This window comes from Dufourea novaeangliae, unplaced genomic scaffold (genome assembly GCF_001272555.1).
Source record: "Dufourea novaeangliae isolate 0120121106 unplaced genomic scaffold, ASM127255v1 scaffold12, whole genome shotgun sequence".
Lineage (NCBI taxonomy): Eukaryota > Metazoa > Arthropoda > Insecta > Hymenoptera > Halictidae > Dufourea > Dufourea novaeangliae.
Genome location: NW_015373886.1, coordinates 918,923 through 940,218, shown reverse-complemented (window position 1 = coordinate 940,218; position 21,296 = coordinate 918,923). Strand labels below are relative to the sequence as shown.

Sequence of the window (21,296 nt, the reverse complement as noted above, 5' to 3'; positions counted from 1 at the left end):
ATAAGCGATATATTTAAGGTGGTCAAGTTACGTGAAATACCCTGTATATAAATAGATAATAAAAATCTATATTTGCATGAAAATCCGCAGTCTAGTTATAAGAGTATGTACGGACCAGTCAGTTTTGATTCTTTTTGTACTTCTAGAGTTAAGAGTAACCGTGTTTGCACGATTTTTTTCGTGATCCAAGCTTTGAATTAATCGTCGAGACGAAACCTGGGATTCAACTGCTTCGAGAACAGTTGCCGTTGCACGAGCGTGCCACGAGATGGGAAATGTTTTTCCTCGAAACAACCAAATAGAAATTTGAAAAGGGGGTAGGGGTGAAAGCTGGGACAGAATTGGCCGGAAGCCAGCCGCGGCAGCATTGTTACTGTTCCACGGTATGTAAGATCGCGCAGTAAATCGACTCGAGTGGATTGTCACTCGTTTGACAGACAGCCCGACAGGTGGCAGACAGACACCGAAAGGTGTCAAGAATTTCTGCGCTTTCGGCCCTGGGAGGAACGGGTCGATCGAGATGCTTCCTCTTTGTATTTGGATTTTACTCTTCGCCACGTTAAATGTGATTTTGGTCTAACTTTGGAACTAATTAATGCAGGAGATGTATCGGCAACAGTGTAATTTAACCCTTTTAGTGCCGAGCGAAAAAGTTGAACCTGAGCGAAAAGAGCCGAGCCAAACTGATGTATGTAGTTTGGTAAGGTTTGAGAAAAAAATGATAAAAATTTAATTTTAAACGATAATTACAAAGTTCAAAGAGGAACAGGTTAAAAAATAAAGCGGATATGAATTAATGACTGAAGTATTTCAATATTTGTTAAAAAATATGTTAATAGTGTTTATTCCAAATTATAAAGAAAATTCGTTAAGTTGATCATCTTTTATAAACAGCGTTTACAAATAAAAAACATTGTCACTCTGACATAGTTTGACGTAGAACATATAAAAGATGAATAATATATATTCAATTATTTATAAAAATGTTGCAACTATTTCAAAAGATAAATAAATAATAATTCTATGATGCACAGCAAGTGTCGGTAGAGTTGCCTACTGCAAAGCAAATGATTCGTAGTACATATTCATAATATTATAACTGGATTGATGTAATGTAACGGCAACGGCAGAAATCTAAATGAGTTCTGAACTATTAAACGCATCCAACAAGTTCAGAGTTCTCATTTTCAAGCGGAAGCTTGAAGTGACTTACACAGAACGATATATCGTCGTTAGCACTTTTCGCAAGTAAGTATAGCCAAGGACGATATATCATTGTTCGGCACTAAAAGGGTTAAGAAGCAACGGAATTGAAAATAAATGAAATCGCTGAAAGGATGGGGATAGAAGGGAATTAAATGTTGCCGTCGACATTGTAAGCACAGAACGATTGTTTGTACAAAAGAAACTCAAAGAGATAGAATGTACCGTTTCCGAGAAAATGGAATTTGATTGTTCAATATTTACAACTTGTCTGACGCGTCTGTCTATAACCGACTGTTTCTACTTGCAGTAAACGTTAACATATTGAATGTTGAAATTTTGCTTTATTATGACGGTACTGTAACTACATTACACCTACATTTTCACTGTTGACAATCACTTAGATTCCTTAATCCTTGGGTAGCTGTCCATGGAATCTACGAAATTTTATGTTCCTTTTGTTTAATTGTAATATAGTCTTAATATTTGGTAAATAAGTGCCATCTAAATTGTGCCGTTCATTGCGAAATGTAAACAGTTAGACAGTAACGCTTTGTATTGTACGAATTTACTGATTTCATAGGAACCTCGTAATCATAAACACCAGAAACGTCATTACTCGAATACCATGGATCACACTCTCGTGGCATTTTTATCGTTGCTCGTGCCCAAACTGTAATGAAAACTTATCAATGACATCTCGAAACGAATATATGCAACGGTCGAATTAACGAAAATTGACCGCGGTGAACGTGACCAATCACACGTTGATCGCCTCGTAATCAAATTTAGCGGGATTACAATTTCGGGACGGAGATGCCTCTCGGTCATAATTTACTTTCGACGTTGTTATATTTGACGAATTTCAATGACTCTGCCCCGCGTTTGGAATCGACAGCAAAGTGTTCCCGGGGCGGTTGATTGCGCTGCAGCCTGAAACAAACGCGCTTAATTTCGAAAATATTGATTGTTCATCGCCGTGTAGGTTCCATTTCGAAATCACGAGTGCTTTACGGTGTTTGTGACGCGAATCGGGGGAACGTGAAACGAGCGATAAAAAATTTCTCGCTCTCGACTACATTTTGTAATATCAATTTTGTCGCGATAAGACAAGTTTAGATGCAACTTTAAAATTATGTTAAGGTGCAACACCACTGTGACAGTTGGGTAAATAAATCTTTTTTAAGAATTTGTTTCGGGAATAATTTACAGGCTCCACGTAAAACTTCTATTACCTAGTTTTAGTACAATGTCCTAGGAGATTAAAAAAGTTTAATAGAAAAACATGCAGAAATTTAAATATACGATTAATCTTCTAGAGCCGTCACAAAAAGACATAGGTCGCTGGCAGGATAGGTAACGTTGGAACAACAGCTCTGATATCAAATGTAACATTTTTCTTATAAACTATATGGAATTAGTTTCCGTTACACGTACGGATTTTTAAAAGCAATTATTTTTGTAAAAATAACGCTCTTTAGAAAAGAAAGTTTCGAAGATCCGCAAAAAATAGACGCTTTTCCGAGAGTAATTTAAAAAATGTACTTTCGATCACAAAATCCGTACGAGCAACTGACGATAATCTTGTTTAACAATTCTGTCAAAATTTCAAGTCGTTCGAATAAAAACTGACAGTTATCGTACCCGTCAGTTAGAAAAATGTTGTTTTGAGAAAACCGCGTTTACAGTTTGACTTGAAATTATTTATGTAGGTAATCAAAATGCACTGTATCTTTGTGACTTCTTCGAATATCGATTTACAATTTTCAGATAGTGTTTTTGAAGACTTAAACTTCAAGAAAATGAATTTTAAAAAATTGATTTTTGTTTAAATTTCACAGTAGTTTTCCCCCTTAAGAATTTCGGATACTAATGGATTGTAATCCCTATTTTACACGAGTATTTCGCGTTTAATAATCGACTATGGATGCTTTTATGCAAATTCAAATTTTTGAACATAGAGATGAACAGAAAATAAAGATGAACCGTTGTTACACGATCGACGAATTGTCCACGATTTAAATGATCCGCGTGAATCGTCAGTCGGGCACGTACCTAACGCCATCTCGAGAATTTCGGTGGGGTCAAGACCATCACCGAACATTCAATTGAGTCGTACTCTGATCAGCATGACGTGAACACGTGTCAGTAAAGTCGTCGTGATTGGGAGAAATGCTGGATCCAGAAATGCCGTCCGACGATTCCATGATCCATTCGTGTGGTGTTCACGCTCGATGTCACTGCTAAATCATATTTCGGAAACACCGCCTGCATTTGTGACTAACAAGGTAAAGACGGTTTCGAAATCCTTGGTAAGAATTCTCTTGAGTTTCGTCTTAAGTATTCTTTTTTACATCTATACTTTGTAGTATCCACCTCTATATCTATCTTTATAACTTTATTTTTTATTCTATTTTCAAAATATCCGTTTTATGTTACTAATTATAGATCTCCAATTCTACATTTCGAGACACGCAATTCTGCATTTAAGAATTTCCAGATTTATAAGTTCTTATTTTTGCATCACTAAATCTTCGAATTCCAACAATTCCATCTGTACTGTCCTTGGACCTGTATTTCTACGTTCCTTTACTCTTACCTTTCCAAATCTCCGTAATTGCCAAGATTTCATTTTCTTATTCTTATTTCATTATTTTACTATCGTCAAATTCAGTACCCGAAAGTTTCATTTTCGCATGTGCTCGTCTTTTAATATTTTTCCAGACATATACTCGTTGCAATTCCTTCGAATTTCCATTCACGATTCATCATTCTCCGCGTTACTCTGCCGTGTCCGTTAATCATCGAGTTGTCCATTCAGTTTGTCATTGATCTGTCCCTCCCGAATAACAATGCGTCGACTGTTGCCGTCGACGCTCATCGATACAAACATCACGTCGCTTCTTTTCCAGATAACCGAAAGAGATGCCCCGAGGCAAATATAGAAATATTTTTCGAAAACAGTTAACGGAAATCCGAAATTCCTGCCGACCGAAAAAGCATCCAGAAAGGTCCCAAGAAATTCGATCCTCGCGGCGAAATGCAATTCCGACCGATGGGAGTCGTTACGAAGTATATCATACACTATTACAAATTCTTTGCGAGATACTATAGGTAAAAAACTTTTTTCGCATTATAAACATTTATCCTTTATACCAAAAAATCGTGATTTCTCGAAAACACCTGCCATTATAAATAAGAAGAATCTTTTAAAATATCTTCTAAAATATTATATTTAAGAAGAAGCTTCGGGGTTGATCTGAATCTGAGGTATTGTAGAATTTTCACCGAGATTCCCAATATCTCAACTTCCAAATATTTCCCAATATTTCAATTTTCAACTATTTCCCAATATTTCAATTTTCAACTATTTCTCAATATCAGAAGTACATTTTATCAATAACAAAAGTCGACAATCTTTACGAGATTGTCGAAGAAAATCAAAATATCACGCTTTTCGAACCGAATCGTTTCGCAATCTTAGCTCGAACAAAGTTCACAATTATCCGGTAAACGGAGCTATTGTCTCCATATTTGCAATCAACCGATTGAACAATGCGATTTTCGATATTGCTCTGGCACGATCAACGAAATTAATCAAAAATTCAATTTTCCGTTTACAAGGAAGAATCCTTGGGAAACAGAACGAGGCGAAATTCTATTCGTGTTTCGCAGCTTGCGAAAGCATGTTTGTCCCGTCTCGGAAGCTGATCTAAAAGCCCAGTTTCGCGCGGTTTCGTCGGCCCGTTAAAGTGTATATACCATCGTGTTCGCGGCGATTAAAAACTTTTATGCCCCATGCAACAGGACTGGTCGACTTGTTTTTGTCAGCCGAACTATTTATACCGCGACTTTTGGCAGCTAGGCGACAACGGTAACCGTCACGTTGCTCCTTCTCATCCGACAGGAATTTGCCAAAGAGCTAATATCTCTGCGTTTCTCTCTCTCTCTCTCTCTCTCTCTCTCTCTCTCTCTCTCTCTCTCTCTCTCTCTCTCTCGCTTCTTGTATACAATGCTCGAAATTGATTCGTACCGTTCCGGCGTTGTAACGTCCACATAACAGCGGCACGAATCATCGTAACATCGTGTGTATATGTACGTGTATTTCGGAGACACAGTCGGGCTCGATGGTCGCGTGGAATGTAAACACGATAGGTTAATGAGGTTGCTTTTGTATTACCAACCGTGTTCGTGGTATTTCCTGGGCTACTTCATTAATTCGGATAGAAGGAGGTTCCTTGATTTGCAATTAGATATCGCATTTTTATGTTAATTTTGATTTACTAAATAGAAAGTCGTCTCGAGGAGCTTAAGTAAATTTAACAGGAATAATTTGTGTCAGGTACTATCTAAGATATGAAGCGATTCAGTTTTCATTTATTTATTTAATGTGTGAACGGGCATAGCCCTTTTGTGTAATAAGTTACAATAAGAGAAATAGGAAAAGTACACTTCGTGTAGCAGTATGACAGAAATTTAATTTCAGCTTAGTGTCGTTAGGCGAATCAGGTTTATAATAATTATTTTGAATTTCCGTTTTACTAAATCTTCCTGTTACAATCTAAATCTTTGCATTAATTACCGAATTACGTTTCCATATCTACGATATGTCGTATACCTTTTTATTAAGAAACCAACAATTTAAAAAATAACCATATGTAAATTAATCTAAAAAGATTTAAATTTCCGATTCCTGTGTACTTCACAAAAACATATATCCCATCTTTCAAATATCATCTATTCTTACTCGTAAAACCAAATATCCAAGATATTTTCTGTCTGTTTCTCCCCGACAATCTCTGAAGATCAATTCTGACTAGCATCAGAACATATACTATTTCCGACCCGAAATCCAACCGCAGCCAATCAAGGCTCGAAATACGTCGCGATGATACAAAATGGTTGTTCTGCTCGCAGAAACAAAATGGACGGTCGAGGATTTCGGTCCAGGAATTCGTTCGCGGAAGATTCACCAAAACGTGACTACACGGCGGCTCTCTAATTTAACTTCGAACTTCATTGCTGCACTAATTTGAGGCATTCCTCGAGCTGGAAATCGCAGGAAAAACTGCCGTAACGCGATGGTGGACAAATGAAGAAGAAGAAATTCGAGTAAGAACCGGATCAGCAGCGAGAATCGAACATCCGAACGATCGTTTCGAGTCCTCAGGCTTTCGTCAACGAGCAAGAGCGACGAGAATCGATCGGGAATCGAGGATTTCCGATCGATTTTTCGTTTGAGGCACTCGTACGAAATCAAATTTCTTGGACGACTCGCGATGTTTTTTTTTTCTCTTTTGACAGAATGATCTAAACAGGGCTGGTTTCATAAGAGATTTTGCACGGGTTTTGCATACGCGTTCGATATCGAAATTTGCAATAATTTAGAGATAGTGGAGTGTTTGTACGTTTTATCTGTAGAATTAAAGATATCGTGGCAGATTAAGGTGGTTTCATCTGCTAGAACCAAATGGTTTCAAGTATGATTGTCATCGGACAGAGACTGCGAATCTGATCCAATGTGAATTACTTGGAAACGCTTTAGGAATTATTTACGAGCCTTGACTGGAAATTTCGAAGCGCTAGAAATTTCTAGTCGTTGATCGTAATCAATTTCGTCGTATATATAAAATGGGAGGAGGTGGCCATAAACCTTATACGTATATGCAAGTGTTCACAATTGGTTAGATTAGTGTTAAGTTTTGTCGGAATGTTGGAAGATTTTTTTGTATAATTCAATGAAGTTTGCTAACCACAGTATTATAGAATTCGTATTTGTAATTATTTAGCGATTGAATAGCTGGAAATTTCGATAACCGCTCGCGATGTGTTTAACGATTGAAATCCTACTATGACAGTTTGGCAGACGTCTTTTTCGTAATTAAATCGTGAGGATAGAAGCAAGCAACGGTCGAAATAATTTTATCTGTGGATACGATGTTTGCTATTTTATTCGATTGAGATTTAGAATTTTCTATCAATTGATATCGCGAATTATTTACTGTTTTCTTTTATAGAACGATCATATTGATTTTACTTCTTGAGAAGGTCGGTTTTTACCCAATTAACAATTGTTATACAGAACCGTTGTTTGCTTCTCTCCCGAATCTTGCTTTCTTGTTGTAAATAAGTTCAAAGATTGTAAATAGGTCAGCTCGATTAAGTTATTTGTTTAGATTAAATTCTTTTACGATCACGAAACATTTAATTAATAGTAAGAATGTGTCTTTTAAATTTAACATTAAGCTTTTCGTTTAGAACTATTAAAGATAAATTTTAGATAGAAAAGGCAGATTGCGAATTAGGATAGATCGATTAAGGATCAGTGGATCTAGTCGTACACGATTAATTGTTATTTATCTTGAACGTACAATAAGTAAAAATGTATTTTTAACATTCTTCTCATATTATGTTCGCCACGAAAGTCCCATTGATAATTGGTAGCACAATGATTATATTACAAAGACTGTTTTAAATGCGAACATGTATATGCGATTTACTGTAATTTCTTTTGTACTTGCTTGATATTATCATATTATGTATTATATTACAAAGTAACTTAGGTAATAATGCGCACAATACGGGGAAAACAATGTAGATGCACAACATTAGAATATACTGATAGAATAACGAGTGCCTGATCAATGACGACCTATTCCCCTTCTATGCCTCAAAATAGTTATTTAGACTTTTCTTTTCAGTTATTTACAAGTGCTATGGTGTTCCTCCATGGGAATATTGAATTCTGAATGTTGTAAGGTAGTCTCTATTATTCTTCGAATATGTAAAAGTTTCAACTTCTGTGCGGGAAAAATATTTGAATCCACATTTGACTAGACAACGCCAATCAAAATGAAATTCTGAAGATTCAGTAAATTTTGAACTTTCTTGCAATGTATTTAAGTTTTCTAATAATTATTCGATCACCATCACACGAGATAAATGGTGGAATATCGGTTGTAATAGGTATACCATTATGTATTATGAATCAGTCAAGCCTGCTACATAAACTTTGAGAAGACCAAGATCCTTACAAGTAAACAATAATTGTACCTATACAGGGTGTAACAAAAATGTTGGAGGACCCGGAAATGGGAGACTCGTGAGGTGATTTGAAACCTTTTTAAAAGTTTTTCCTTAACAAAAATGTTATCTGAGGCCTTTGTTAACGAGATATTAATGAAAAACCCCGATCAATCAGAGCGCTGCGATTGGTAGTCAACGTTACCACGGGAGCTCGGCCGGCAGACTCGAGCTCTGATTGGTCGGGGTTTTTCGTTAATATCGCTTTAACAAAGCCTCAGGTAACATTTTTGCTATGGAAAACTCGTTTCAAATCAACTCACGAGTCTTTCATCCAACATTTTTGTCACACCCTGTAGAAACAATTTCATCCACTCACGTGACAAATCCTTCCCGTTACGAAGTGACAATTCTATTCGTTCGGAAACCATGAATCACCTCGACTAAAGACAATCCTCCCCTAATAGATCAACGATATCAACCGTCCAACTCTATTCAGCCCAATCATATTCATCCACCAATACGACTTCATAACTTACGACCAAAGAATGCACGATGTCCATGCAGCCTATCAGAATCATTCGTCCCTCCAGAATAAAAATTCCATTCGTTCTCTCGAAGAAACCCCACGAGTAGTCCCGACGCAAGAAAATCGTTTCAGTTGTGGCAACACTGGCCCATCAGTTCTCCACGTTTCTTGAACACGATTACCACGTAACAGTTAAAATTCAGACATGTCACCTGCCGAGGAATCGCAAACGGTCGAGAAATCGCCAGTGGAAAACGACGGAGAATCGAGGGAAATGGAGGAAAAGTCCTTGGACCAGATGGATCAGGTGGATGTGGACTCAAGCACCGCTCGTAAATTCTGCAAAACTTTGGACGTTCTGCTGGCAGACGTCGACAATAACGATAACCTGTACACCGCGGTCCGTCAGTGCTTGCACAAGGTTAATCGAATCTCACGAAGTTCGCTATCCCCAGTGAGAAGCCCCCGTGCACAGGCGGATCGAGGCGGTGTATCGCGCGAGTCGATCGGGAAGCTATCTGCGATCAAGGCGTTCTTCGAGATGAACATCCAGACGAGGAAGAAGACCAAGAAGAAGACCGTCATGGACAAGCTCACGTCGTCCCTGGGGTTGAAGAAACGTGGATCTTTCTCCGACGAAGTGACCTCTGCAACTATGTACAGTGGGTAAAAAAGGTATTCGTACACACTTTGAAACAGAACAACTCTTTCAAAATTGGACCAAGTGACTTGAGTTTCTTTGTGAAGTTCGAAGGATTAGTTTACTAAATGATGTGGTAACCAAATTTTGAAAAATTTCCGACTTTTCAGAATGTCGAAGAAAATAGTAAATGTTTTTTTACAACTTTTTTGTTTGAGACTGTAATGAAAATTTAATAAATACATTTCGAAGATTTATGTCAGTTATATACATGCTGCAACTTTTATTGAAATCGGTTAATACAGAAACGAGTAACGGGTATCGAAAGATGTAAGAATCTTTAGATATGCTCTTCAGAAAAACTGCGATTTTCAACATTTTTAATCGCTGGTATCTCATAACAACGTTAATCGGTTTCGATGAAGTGTTGAGCATGCATATAACTAACATAAATCTAAACAATGTATTCGTTAAATTTTCATTACAATCTCAGATAAAAAAGTTGCAAAAAGCGACCTTTACTATGTTCTTCGCGATTCCAACCAATTGCAACTTTTTTAACATTTTGTTAATACATGATTTAGTACACTAATCCTTGTAACTTCACAAAGAAACTGAAGTCACTTGGTCCAACTTTGAAAGAGTTGTTCTGTTTTAAAGGGTGTACGAATACTTTTTGAATCCACTGTAGATCTTAAACGATATGGATTTTTTTTGTGTTGGATGTAGAAAGCATTCGCGGTGTGTCAGTTTGATGGTAGACTGTGGGCGTTTATGCAAGGTTAGGTATTTGAATTAGTAATGTATAAAAATTGTTGTTTCTTGTTATAGGACTTTTATTATTATAACACTTGATTGACCAGTGTTATATACTTTGATTGCAATGTGGCAGACGCGTTGAAACTGGAGCTTAATACTTATGGTAAGATGTTCAGTGAGAAAAGTCGTGTTCTGGCCCAGGAGATTAGGAAGGTTATAGAAACCAGCTCACTGCATCTTTTTGGTATCTTGTAGAATCATTTTTTTTTTTGAAAAATCAAGAACCAATAATCATTTTAAGACCATCTAACCCTCTTAGTACATGCTAATTTTTCTGTGTACCATCTAGAAACACCTTGGAGAACATGAATTTTGGAGATATTTATTAAAATTCATATATTTTTTCTAATAATAGAAGATAATTTTGCACTTTTTTAATTTAATTGTAAAGAGTATATTGTTTTGCATAAAAAATGTTGGAAGTATTATACTTTCGTTTGTTTCTGTATTAGAATTTATAATTTGTATTTCGGTTTTTGTTTTCAATCATTTGGTAGTTTTATTGAGGTTCGTCTACAATAATGCAATTACATTGATAGTATCTAGAAATTAATAGTGAAAGTCATTTTCGTTGTAGTTCCTTCAGGTTAATATATGCTATAAACGCCTGCAGTCTATTACATTGCGGTAAGGTTTACCACATCTATAACAGCTTTCATTGGTATATCGTTTTCTAATCCAACTGAAGGAATCCACGAGCTTTCGTGATTTACGACACATATTCTCGACCGTGAGTTACAGGATTCATAAATTTATATTATCTCTTAATCCCGCAGTATCCACGGAGATCGGTCTGGACGTGAACGACAACGTAATATCAAAATAGGAAGCAGAAACCAAAGGAAAAGCTTACACCTAATCGCGTTGATCAAGAGAAGAAAGAACAGAGAATACAAAAAGACTGGATGAATACACTATAATTCTAAGTGAATCGAAACCTTAATCGAATCATACTGTACCACCGAGCAACACGCTACTTTTTCCACATTATTATCTCCCATAGAATAACCGTGTTAACAATAGATCTCTCACTACTACGCTCTGAAGAAGATACATCCACGCTGGTCCATTTTTTGTGTAATCAAAAACAAATAACAGCGGATTACTCGTTGGTACATCCAAGAAAATAACACGATAAATTGAAAAATTCTTGAGCTCTCGAGTAATCGAGGCCCCCTTTTTTTTTTAATCGAACAAATAACGAATGTGGGGTCGTGTGAAAAAATTCCATTTTTCTTTCTCTATTATTCTTTTCCGTTTTGTCGTTTATGCAACGTAACCGCGCGCGTGCTCGCTCGCTTCGCTGTAAAAAAGAAAGAAAGAATAACACGCGTCTAATATAACATTCGGCGTGTGCGAACGCGAGCTAATTTGTCTGTGGCGGCAACAGAGGAAATAATAGCCCGTGAGATATAAAATGATCATCGCGCGTGTTAAGTACACTGGCCATTCCGGCCTTATTTACACGGGGACATCTGCGTCGCCGTATTTATCAGTTGTTTCACGATGCATTCGTTCGTCGTAGTTATCGTCTTCTCCTCTCTCTCACTGAGTTCCGCTCGCGCTAATAAACTCTGTGCGGCAATTAGATGAAATATCGAAGGGACGAGTTCCTGGGAACGAACTCGTTGGTACGAACCGTTTCACCATGAAAAAAAAAAAGAAAACTGTTAAATAACGTTGTCGTCGTTGTATTTCGTTGTGCGACCGAGCGACCACTTGATAATTAGGACCAGACTGCGGATTCGATTGTCCATTATGCGCATACTTGATTTAATAGATTAATTTTATCAGGTGATCTTATAAATAATGTGAATTTTTATCAATAGTTGTGGAAGGGACATCGTATGGTATAGGCGAAATATTGCGGAAAATGAGGGAGAATATGTATAGGTAGAAGAATAATAATTTAAATTGTGGTTTTGTACTTGACATTCGACAATTGTCAAAGAAACTTCGCATGAACTGATATGAAAACTGGAAACTAATAAGAATTTTGTCTTTGTCTTGTTAGGGGATTCTATCGTGATGACGGCTGACTAAATTTTGTTAAACCTTTGATCGCTTTCGCAGACTCGTAATCGTTGTGAAATTCTCAGTCCATTTGTTACTAGACTGCGAATATTCCTGCGGGAGTAGATGTTCGAGAAGTTATTTGTAGAGTACTACATATAATCTCTTTTTTTTTTGTTCTTTTTTAAGGGTCTGTTACGTTCGAAGAACTTTATTACTCTTTAGTGTACGTTTTACTGTATTGAATTTTGGACGTGGTGTACTCTGAAATACGTGAAATCCGCGGTCAACTTTTGAAACGGAACGAATGATGTAGAATTGGTTAAAAAACGACAAATATTTTGTACTGTTTCGTTTTTTTTTTCTGTTTTTATTGTAATGATTTTTTATTTGTGTTATTGAATTGGGACACCTGGATTAGAAAATATATTCGACTGAAGCAATTACGGTTATTTGTATATTCATTCGTCAATACCATCGCAATAGGGTAACGAAGAAGAAAATAATTTACGATTAGTAGATAGTCGTCAAATACATGGATTAATTGTAGATTGAACTATCATTTACATAGACTATTTTACAAGACCTGCAGTCAAAGAAAATCTCCACCACTGAAGACGTTAAGCTGAAAATAGGATAAACATCGTATCAACCTTTTTAATTCCCTGAAAATCTAATTCTAAAACCTCTATAGACTATCGACCAATGATCTACAATGATCAACATGCATCGATATATCCACCAATCAAACGTCTACATTTCACAAACATATCCACAGACTTCTTGTTAGACTCGACGAATTTCCATTGGACCATCGAAATTCACGAAACACGATTGGTCGGATTCACGTTCACCATGATCGTCGTTGCAAACCAGCCTTAACCATCCAACGACAGATTCGAATCAACGAATCGTATCAGTTACTTTTACCACTTGGTCACGGTTCGTTTCATCTCCGTCGAAATTTACGGTCTTCCACGTTTCCAAGCAAGAATACGCCAGTCGTCTTGTAGCATATTCTTTATCCCGAAGTGTATAATAATCGAGTCGTAGTGCCAGTTGCATATTTTCGTCACGGAACCGCGTGTGGAGCAAGTGTTCGCGAAAGAAACAAAGGAATTTCGTTGTCCCAGCGTGAGCGTGAAGGTCGTTAACGACTCGTTCACACGTGCACGTGTTCATCGTGAATCGGACGACGATCGTTCAACGAAACTTCTGCAGATCATCTAAACATCGAATCTCGGGCACAAAGATCGAGAAGAAAATCTTCGGTACGAAATCTTCGGTTCGAGGTTTCCTGGAAGCACTCCGAAAATGGACGAGTCTAATTTGTCGGACTCGTTCGAGCTGCCGATATCGGAGGACGTCAGCACTCCGGCTCGAACAGGTCTGGCCCGTGCGGAGGGGAGCCCATCTGTGGAGACGTTGGTGCAAAAATTGAAGAGCCTGAACTTGTCCAAGGTGCCCAGAACGCCTGTCACCACTCCTGCGAAAAAGTTCCCGTTCGCGAAATCTAACCCAGACTCGATGAAGTCGTCCTTCACCGAGGACACAGAAAAATCCTCATCGTCGCTCAGTGGGATCGAAAGGCTTAAACTCATCTTGGAGAAACGTTTCCATTTAAATTTCTCGAGTCCAGAGAAAATCAACAAGAGTCCCGTGACGAAAAAGTACATGGACAACGAGACCCTCGGTGTGGTTCTCGAACACGTGAATCAACCAGGTCGTGACCTGGACGCAGACGTCGAGGAACTGACCAGGATGACACCTACGTTTAATCGTTCCATGGATAGCTCCGTACAGGCCCAGGTCGGCTCACCTTATCAGGATCTGAACGTTTCCACGGATTCGAACGATGATTCGCTGCTGGAACGCAGTATACATTTCATCTCGACCTATAACTGGATAGTAAAGGGGGTCAAGAATCACGTGAGAGAGAGGTCAATGAATCATCGGGACGCGAGCAAGATGATTAGTGACGCTCTGGAACGGAGCTTCGACGAGAACTTGACCTCGGACCAAAAGGGCTTGGTCCTGGAGAGCTGTATGCAGAATATCGATGAATTCGTGGGGGAGGATGGAACCGCGGAAGACGACGAGGAGATCGAGTGTAATAATAATCATGTCAAGAAGTCGGAGAAACCTGGTGTCAATGACTCGGAACGAGCGAAGGGTGACACGGCTGCTGGGGGCTCTTCAGAGGATACTCCAGAGGACTCTGGGAAAGTGAATCTAATTGATGGTCGTGACGAAAGTAAGTCCGGGAGAACGTGCATGAAGGCGGGAGTAGGGGAGAGAAAGATGTCAGTGTCAATTCAAAGATCTTTTAAAAAGATGGAATATAATCTGTTACTTTGATCCTAAGCAGCCGGGCTATAAATCATCCTTAAAGAAAAGAGAGCCGCGAGCAGGGAACATTCTTGCGGCGTGTTACGCTCGCGAATGTGTGCGGAGCATTAATCGGAGAGATACGACAAGATACGACTCGCGATAACTTTGTTGCCGGTCGTGAGCAACCGGCTCGATCAATATTTACCGGACTCGGGTTTTAATTGCACCGATTTGCACCGCCAAAGCTCAGCCCGCGAGTACGCGCTAGCCGAGGATCGTTTGAGCCCCGAGTTAGCCCAGGACTTAGGTGTTTGCGCTGCACATAAGCACGAATCTTTCGAATCCAAATTTCTTCTCCTAAGTTTTTTTGGTTCTTGAAAACTAATCTACATTACAGTCTGGGAAAAATTTTATCGTTTCTTTGAAACCTTAATTACGAAACCCTATTATCACTTTTTCATAAAAGTTCATACAAACAAAATTAAAAATGGTAATGCAAGATGTATTTTTCACTTTTCCAAAAAACTGTTCTTTTATACCCCCTTGGGTTCAATGCTTAAACAGCTTTTAATTGGTTGAAATAAAATTTATGGTTGACTTTTATACGTTTACAAAATGTTTTCTGATTTTTCACAATGAACTGTCATTATTACAAATGAAATCTGATTTTAAATATAAGTAATCGTTACAGAGCACTACGTATAAAACAACAAACTATCGGTAATTTATATGTACTGAAATTAATGAAAGCTTTTGTCTGTTCTGTCAGCTTAATAGAATCATATTTAACATAAGTTTACACAATTGCCACAAGGTTGCTGCACTTAATCTGGGACTTAAACCGGTATGATTTTGATACCGGTATTTTGCCATCAAAGCTATACCGAAACCGATATATTACCGGAAACTGAAATAAATACCGGTATTGTTTCGATTTTTGTAAGAGTAGGGCTTATACAGGGTTACATAGGGCGAAGGTACAACCGAAAATACCGGTATTTTAACGTTTCAGTAGAAGTCCCTGCACTTAACACTGTAAATACAGTGAGGGACGGAATTAGGCACGGGCCCGAATTTCGTGTTCCTTACCCTATTTTGGTTTCCTTATTGAGTAAATTCTTTGAGAATTAGAAGTTCAACAGGTTTAATATCCTTGATGTTTTATCTTCACTGAGGATGAATTTATCGTAAATTCTTAATATATTGATCTGCAGGATATTTATTAAGTGAATTATTACTTGTTTTGCAGATGTCCTCTTTCCGCCATCGCACAAGTTGACAGTGTCAGAGGTGTTCGACCCAGAAACGGATCGGCCGCGGCCGGAAGTCTTGAAACAACACTTTATCCTCGAAGGTAGGATCGACGAGGCGGCGGCCCTTCGTATAGTCAACGATGGAGCCGCCCTCCTACGCTCGGAGAAGACTATGATCGATATCGAAGCTCCAGTCACCGGTGAGTCGAATCATTCTTTCCTCGTAGATCATTCCCATCCTGTCGTAATCGCGACTTGTTTCTTTTCGTACGTATCACAGTACACCTTGCCAGCATAAATCACTGGAATTCGACAGATTGTTATCTGGTCGCATATGGATATAACTATACAGGTAGGTCTCGATTAATGCGAGTTCAAATAGTGTGATATTCGATTCAGTGCAAATTATAAAATGATACCAGGTCGCATTTAATGCAACCAAAACTTCAGTTAATTTGAGATTCGCGAGACTTCCTTCATTTGATGCAACTGTGGAAGTAATTAATCTTTTGTTTTAACGGCCTCTAAACGTCTTCTGTTTTTCGTAGAGACGATGTTTGAACTGTCACTGAACTTTTTCTGTTACATAGTCACAACGCGACGTGTTAGGCCACTTAACGCATTCTGTATACAGTAAATCCTCGATGAGTGTGACTTCAATTTCTTACAATTTAATCGAATACGTACGAAAAAGGTATACTTAAATATTTTCATTGTATATTTTATTTAAATTACAACCAATTCCTTAGAATTTATTACGCGCACTAATCGAGACCTATACTTATATACAGTAAATCCTCGATGTTCGAAGGTTCCCCAGCATTGACAAGGAGATATCCCCAAGTTTAACACTGACTTTTTAACGAAGTTTAGCACATCGATAAATCTCAGAATTCTGAAGCCAATGATATTTGTTTCAGTCGCATATGGCCATTAGTTTATGAAATATATAACGTTGACCGCCGTGTAACCTTCGAACATTCATCAAGGATTGACTGTATATCATATGTCAAATCATCGCTATCCAAAGTCCTTCAGTATTCTCGCGCGAAAGAATTCGTACCATCCAATAAGATAGAACGAAGTTGCCGTCAGCGACATTCCCGTTATAAGCTCGGTCCCGAATCGCCACGAGGGCTACGATTTTAGTGTTTCCCTCGACACTCGTCCCTCTACGAACGGAGAAATCCAACGATTCTTAAACGACCCCATCAGTGAACAGGAAGCTTTGCTTCCAACCGTTCGCGATCTGAAAAAATATTTGAGCATGTCTCCCGAACGTAGATGATATATATCGTCTCGAGTCAATTTTCCTCGTCCAGGAACGTCGAGAAAGAGAGTAAACGTTCCGTTCGTTGAAAACCAACTCAGTCGCTCCGATAGACGCATTATATCGGGACACATTAGAGCGAAAAATGTAGGAAAGCTCTTGACACAGTTTCCACGTATAGCGTGTTGCGAGCGAGCCACCCCAGGAGAGGAGGCCGGATTCGTCACCTTCGGTGTGCGTTTACATGAACGGGTCGCGCGAAGGCAGAAAGTATCGACACGCCGAGCCGTCACTGTGAAACGAGCCGCCGAGCGTGTCCGTGTTGACGGATTCACGGTCGAGCGGTTCGTTTCGCTTGATCCAATAAGGGACGTCCGCGGAATCGATTCCGCTCGTGTGGACCGGCCTTAAACCCTCCCCGCTGGATGGGAAACGTGTTCGAGGCCTCGGCGCGCTTTGAAACGACCAGCTACACGATGCTCACGCTGAATGAAATATTTTTCAAACTGGATCTGGATCGTCGTGATCCTATTGCTAGCGTAAAATTGTGTTCCAGCATTAGCGTCACTAATCATCCTGCTCGCTTCCCGATGATTCATTGACCTCTCTCTCACGTGATTCTTGACCCCCTTTACTATCCAGTTATAGGTCGAGATGAAATGTATACTGCGTTCCAGCAGCGAATCATCGTTCGAATCCGTGGAAACGTTCAGATCCTGATAAGGTGAGCCGACCTGGGCCTGTGCGGAACTATCCATGGAACGATTAAACGTAGGTGTCATCCTGGTCAGTTCCTCGACGTCTGCGTTCAGGTCACGACCTGGTTGATTAACGTGTTCGAGAACCACACCGAGGGTCTCGTTGTCTATGTACTTTTTCGTCACGGGACTCTTGTTGATTTTCTCTGGACTCGAGAAATTTAAATGGAAACGTTTCTCCAAGATGAGTTTAAGCCTTTCGATCCCACTGAGCGACGATGAGGATTTTTCTGTGTCCTCGGTGAAGGACGACTTCATCGAGTCTGGGTTAGATTTCGCGAACGGGAACTTTTTCGCAGGAGTGGTGACAGGCGTTCTGGGCACCGTGGACAAGCTCAGGCTCTTCAATTTTTGCACCAACGTCTCCACATATGGGCTCCACTCCGCACGGGCCAAACCCGTTCGAGCCGGAGTGCTGACGTTCTCCGATATCGGCAGCTCGAACGAGTCCGACAAATTAGACTCGTCCATTTTCGGAGTGCTTCCAGGAAACCTCGAACCGAAGATTTCGTACCGAAGATTTTCTTCTCGATCTTTGTGACGGAGATTCGATGTTTAGATGATCTGCAGAAGTTTCGTTGAACGATCGTCGTCCGATTCACGATGAACACGTGCACGTGTGAACGAGTCGTTAACGACCTTCACGCTCACGCTGGGACAACGAAATTCCTTTGTTTCTTTCGCGAACACTTGCTCCACACGCGGTTACGTGACGAAAATATGCAAAAAAAGTTTGAGTATTTTTTATTAATCGAACTGTAGAATATAGGTATTTATGTAGGTCAGCGGAAAAAAATGCATGAAAAGAAATTCGATGTTGCTAAAAAAACATAATGCAATTTAACCGACGTCCAATATTCAATTCTGTCAATTAAACGAAACAACGTGAGTCGAAAATATTTGGATAATACGACGATTACTCGTATCTTTGTTTTGTGATCGCTTTTTATTTTTTTGCATCTATTAATGTGCTTACACTGTAATTTATTTTGTATAAAATTAAATAGAGAAAATTCCATATTTTCGTTACACCAAAAATAACACGTTATTACACACGAGTGATATATGAATATGTAAATTGTATTTTACGAAAAACAGTGTAATGCACAGAATAATATTGTGCAAATTAAAGGATATATATATTTATATCGGGAAAATAAATCAAGGAAATGTTACTAATAAGAAGAACTGGTGTTTAGAACATTAAACGATAATATCGAAAGTGAAACCATGTGACACGCGGTGTTCTTTTTTAACAACCACAGGTGTTAACTATTGATATCCTTTTAAATTTTTTTCTCGACTAGCCGGGCCGTTCAATGATGGAGCACCCTATGTAAATATTACAACGCCCTTGAATATTACACGTGGAGACAGCCACGGATGATTGAACTTTTGGAAAGTTAAACAATTTCTCAGTCCACTGTTCCAGCTTCTACAAGGGCAGGTTCATAAAAACTGTCTCCGTTGGAATTTGGAATTACACCCGTCCCTCGATTTACGCGGAGTGATCGTTCTATTTAGTTCTTTTTTAAATAAATATTTTTATAACTTATACTGCCTTTTCTCTTGAGAATTTTTTTTCGTACAGGCAGACTACATTTAAACGATTATTATCCGCATAAAGAAGAACCACATGGAGGAAACGATCCGCGGAATTTAAGGGACGGGTGTAATTACCAGCTTACATTTTCATTAATTTAATTACCAACGAAAGGAATTAGTCTCGTTCAGTCTAGTGATCGACTAATATCGACAATTCCAAGGTTCAAGGTCCCAAACGCGTCTCGAATCCATCGCTAACGGCGAGTTTCCATGTTCCGCCTCGTGACCAGGCACGCGCGTCTCTCTTCACAGACACTTTCTTTACATCCTGCGTGGCCCCTTTTTTTATTCTTAAAACCCTTTTACCCGACGACACTTCTTTTTCTTCCCTTTAACCCTGTCCGCTTTGACCCGAAGGTTGCTCCTTGCTCCTTCTCACTCGACCGTCTCTTTTCCACTCCTAACCCTTATTTTTCTCTTCTTTTTCCCTCTTATAACCCCACCTCGTATTCTTCTTACTTTTTCTTCTACCCTCTTTCTCTTCTTCCTTTCTCTCGAGTCAGCATTCACAGCGTCTTTCGCCTCCATTTTTCCTTCTACTCGACCTTCTGCCTCCCTTTCCTCGCCTCTTCATCTCCCCACCCCGAGGGAAACGTTTGGTCGATCCTCTTTTTTACCCGGTGACCCTCGCTAATGCACTTGTGCAACCCTGCAGCGTGCACATGAATCCACACGAGCGTTCCACGGAAGCGTTCTCTGTTCTTCTTCCCTTCTTTTTTTTCCCCCCCTCGAAGAGTTCCCTCCCCTTTTTCCATTCCACTTCCACCACCCAATGACTCGATCGGGCCGTTTTCCACGTGTCGCAGGATAATACTGGTTTAATTTGACCGAACCACGTGTGCAACGGCGTTCCTCGAATTATTCCGCCACGGCGAAATCGTTCACGCAGTCACTCATATTTTTTCATTGGTCGTGCATTTTTCGCCCTTGCAAACATCTACCCTCCGCGATGTAATTTCGATCCATCGACGAACTGCTGACGCTCGAACGTGTTATTCCCCCGGCCCGTGGGATTGTTTTCTCGACGCGTCATGGATATTCCCTGGCTGTAACGGAGCTGCACGCCAGCGTTTTTTTTTTTGTCTATACGCGGTACACGTCGAGCAAAATGTTTTCTCTGTTGTTTCAGCGGTACAGTGACTTTTCATTTTCGACGAGAACACAGACGGTTTCTCGTTCGACGACAAATCCAACACCCTTGAAACGCCAACAGTTTTCTCCCCCCTTTGGTCACTAATCTTCAATTACACGCATCAATTAGTTCCATCCACGGTTGCGTTCACGGTGTACACGATTCTTCTCCGAGCACAATACACAACCAGAACACAATAACTGGGGATCGATTCGATTCCGTCCTTCATCCATCCCCTCACCTCCACCCCGTCTCGCGCGTCCTCCCTCCTTGACGCGCTTGACGACGTCGCCTTCGTGCCGTGTAGTTATTGCCTTCCGTCGACGGAGCAACCTCCATCGGAGGAGGAGGAGTCGGGGGAGATTAATCCGTCTTTCTTCGCCGCTGATCCCCTTGATTTCTTTCAACGTCATCTGCAATTGGAGGCTTTCGTTCTCCCTGTACCCGTGAACAAAGTAAATTCGAATCGTGGTATCACGGCCAATGGCGAGATCTTTACACGAGGAACATGGTTCCTTGATCTTCTATTTTGTCCTTTTCGAACGTTCGATTCATCCAGGTATTTATTTATCGTCTTTAACCATTAAACACGACACTAGTGTGAATTTGCACTAGCGAGACGTTATTAAAAAATATTTCTCTTTCGAATAATTTTTTATTCCAGAAAAATAAATTCTAATTTTTATTTTTCATTTTGACAATAATTATTTCTCGCTTTTG

General features: G+C 39.5%; 2 protein-coding genes and 1 long non-coding RNA gene across 9 annotated transcripts in view; all 3 read left to right on the top strand.

Annotated features, from left to right (window-relative positions):
- LOC107194596 (serine/threonine-protein phosphatase 2B catalytic subunit 3-like) overlaps positions 1-21,296 on the top strand; it is a 218,758-nt gene that overhangs the window by 69,020 nt on the left and 128,442 nt on the right. For 5 of the 7 annotated variants that reach the window (XM_015584272.1, XM_015584265.1, XM_015584242.1 and 2 more), the window contains exons 1-2: positions 13,260-14,481; positions 15,808-16,011. In XM_015584272.1, coding sequence (XP_015439758.1) covers positions 13,542-14,481; positions 15,808-16,011 — 1,144 coding nt within the window. In that variant the 5' untranslated portion in view covers positions 13,260-13,541. Of the gene's footprint in view, positions 1-13,259; positions 14,482-15,807; positions 16,012-21,296 lie in introns of those variants that run through there. The other 2 variants (XM_015584280.1, XM_015584287.1) reach the window with 1 other exon arrangement.
- LOC107194656 lies at positions 3,328-6,415 on the top strand. The gene is made up of 3 exons (XR_001516345.1): positions 3,328-3,491; positions 4,116-4,317; positions 6,121-6,415. It is a non-coding gene; the product is annotated as an uncharacterized LOC107194656 (long non-coding RNA).
- Positions 8,901-11,081, top strand: LOC107194644. The gene is made up of 2 exons (XM_015584299.1): positions 8,901-9,395; positions 10,991-11,081. Exons 1-2 carry the CDS (start codon positions 8,961-8,963, stop codon positions 11,015-11,017), a joined length of 462 nt encoding a protein of 153 aa, XP_015439785.1. The 5' UTR covers positions 8,901-8,960; the 3' UTR covers positions 11,018-11,081.

Coding starts and splice junctions, on each gene's coding strand:
- LOC107194644 (XM_015584299.1), top strand. CDS start 8,961: ATGTCACCTGCCGAGGAATCGCAAACGGTCGAGAAATCGCCAGTGGAA. Junction 9,396..10,990: donor GTGGATCTTTCTCCGACGAA/GTGACCTCTGCA, acceptor TTAATCCCGCAG/TATCCACGGAGATCGGTCTG.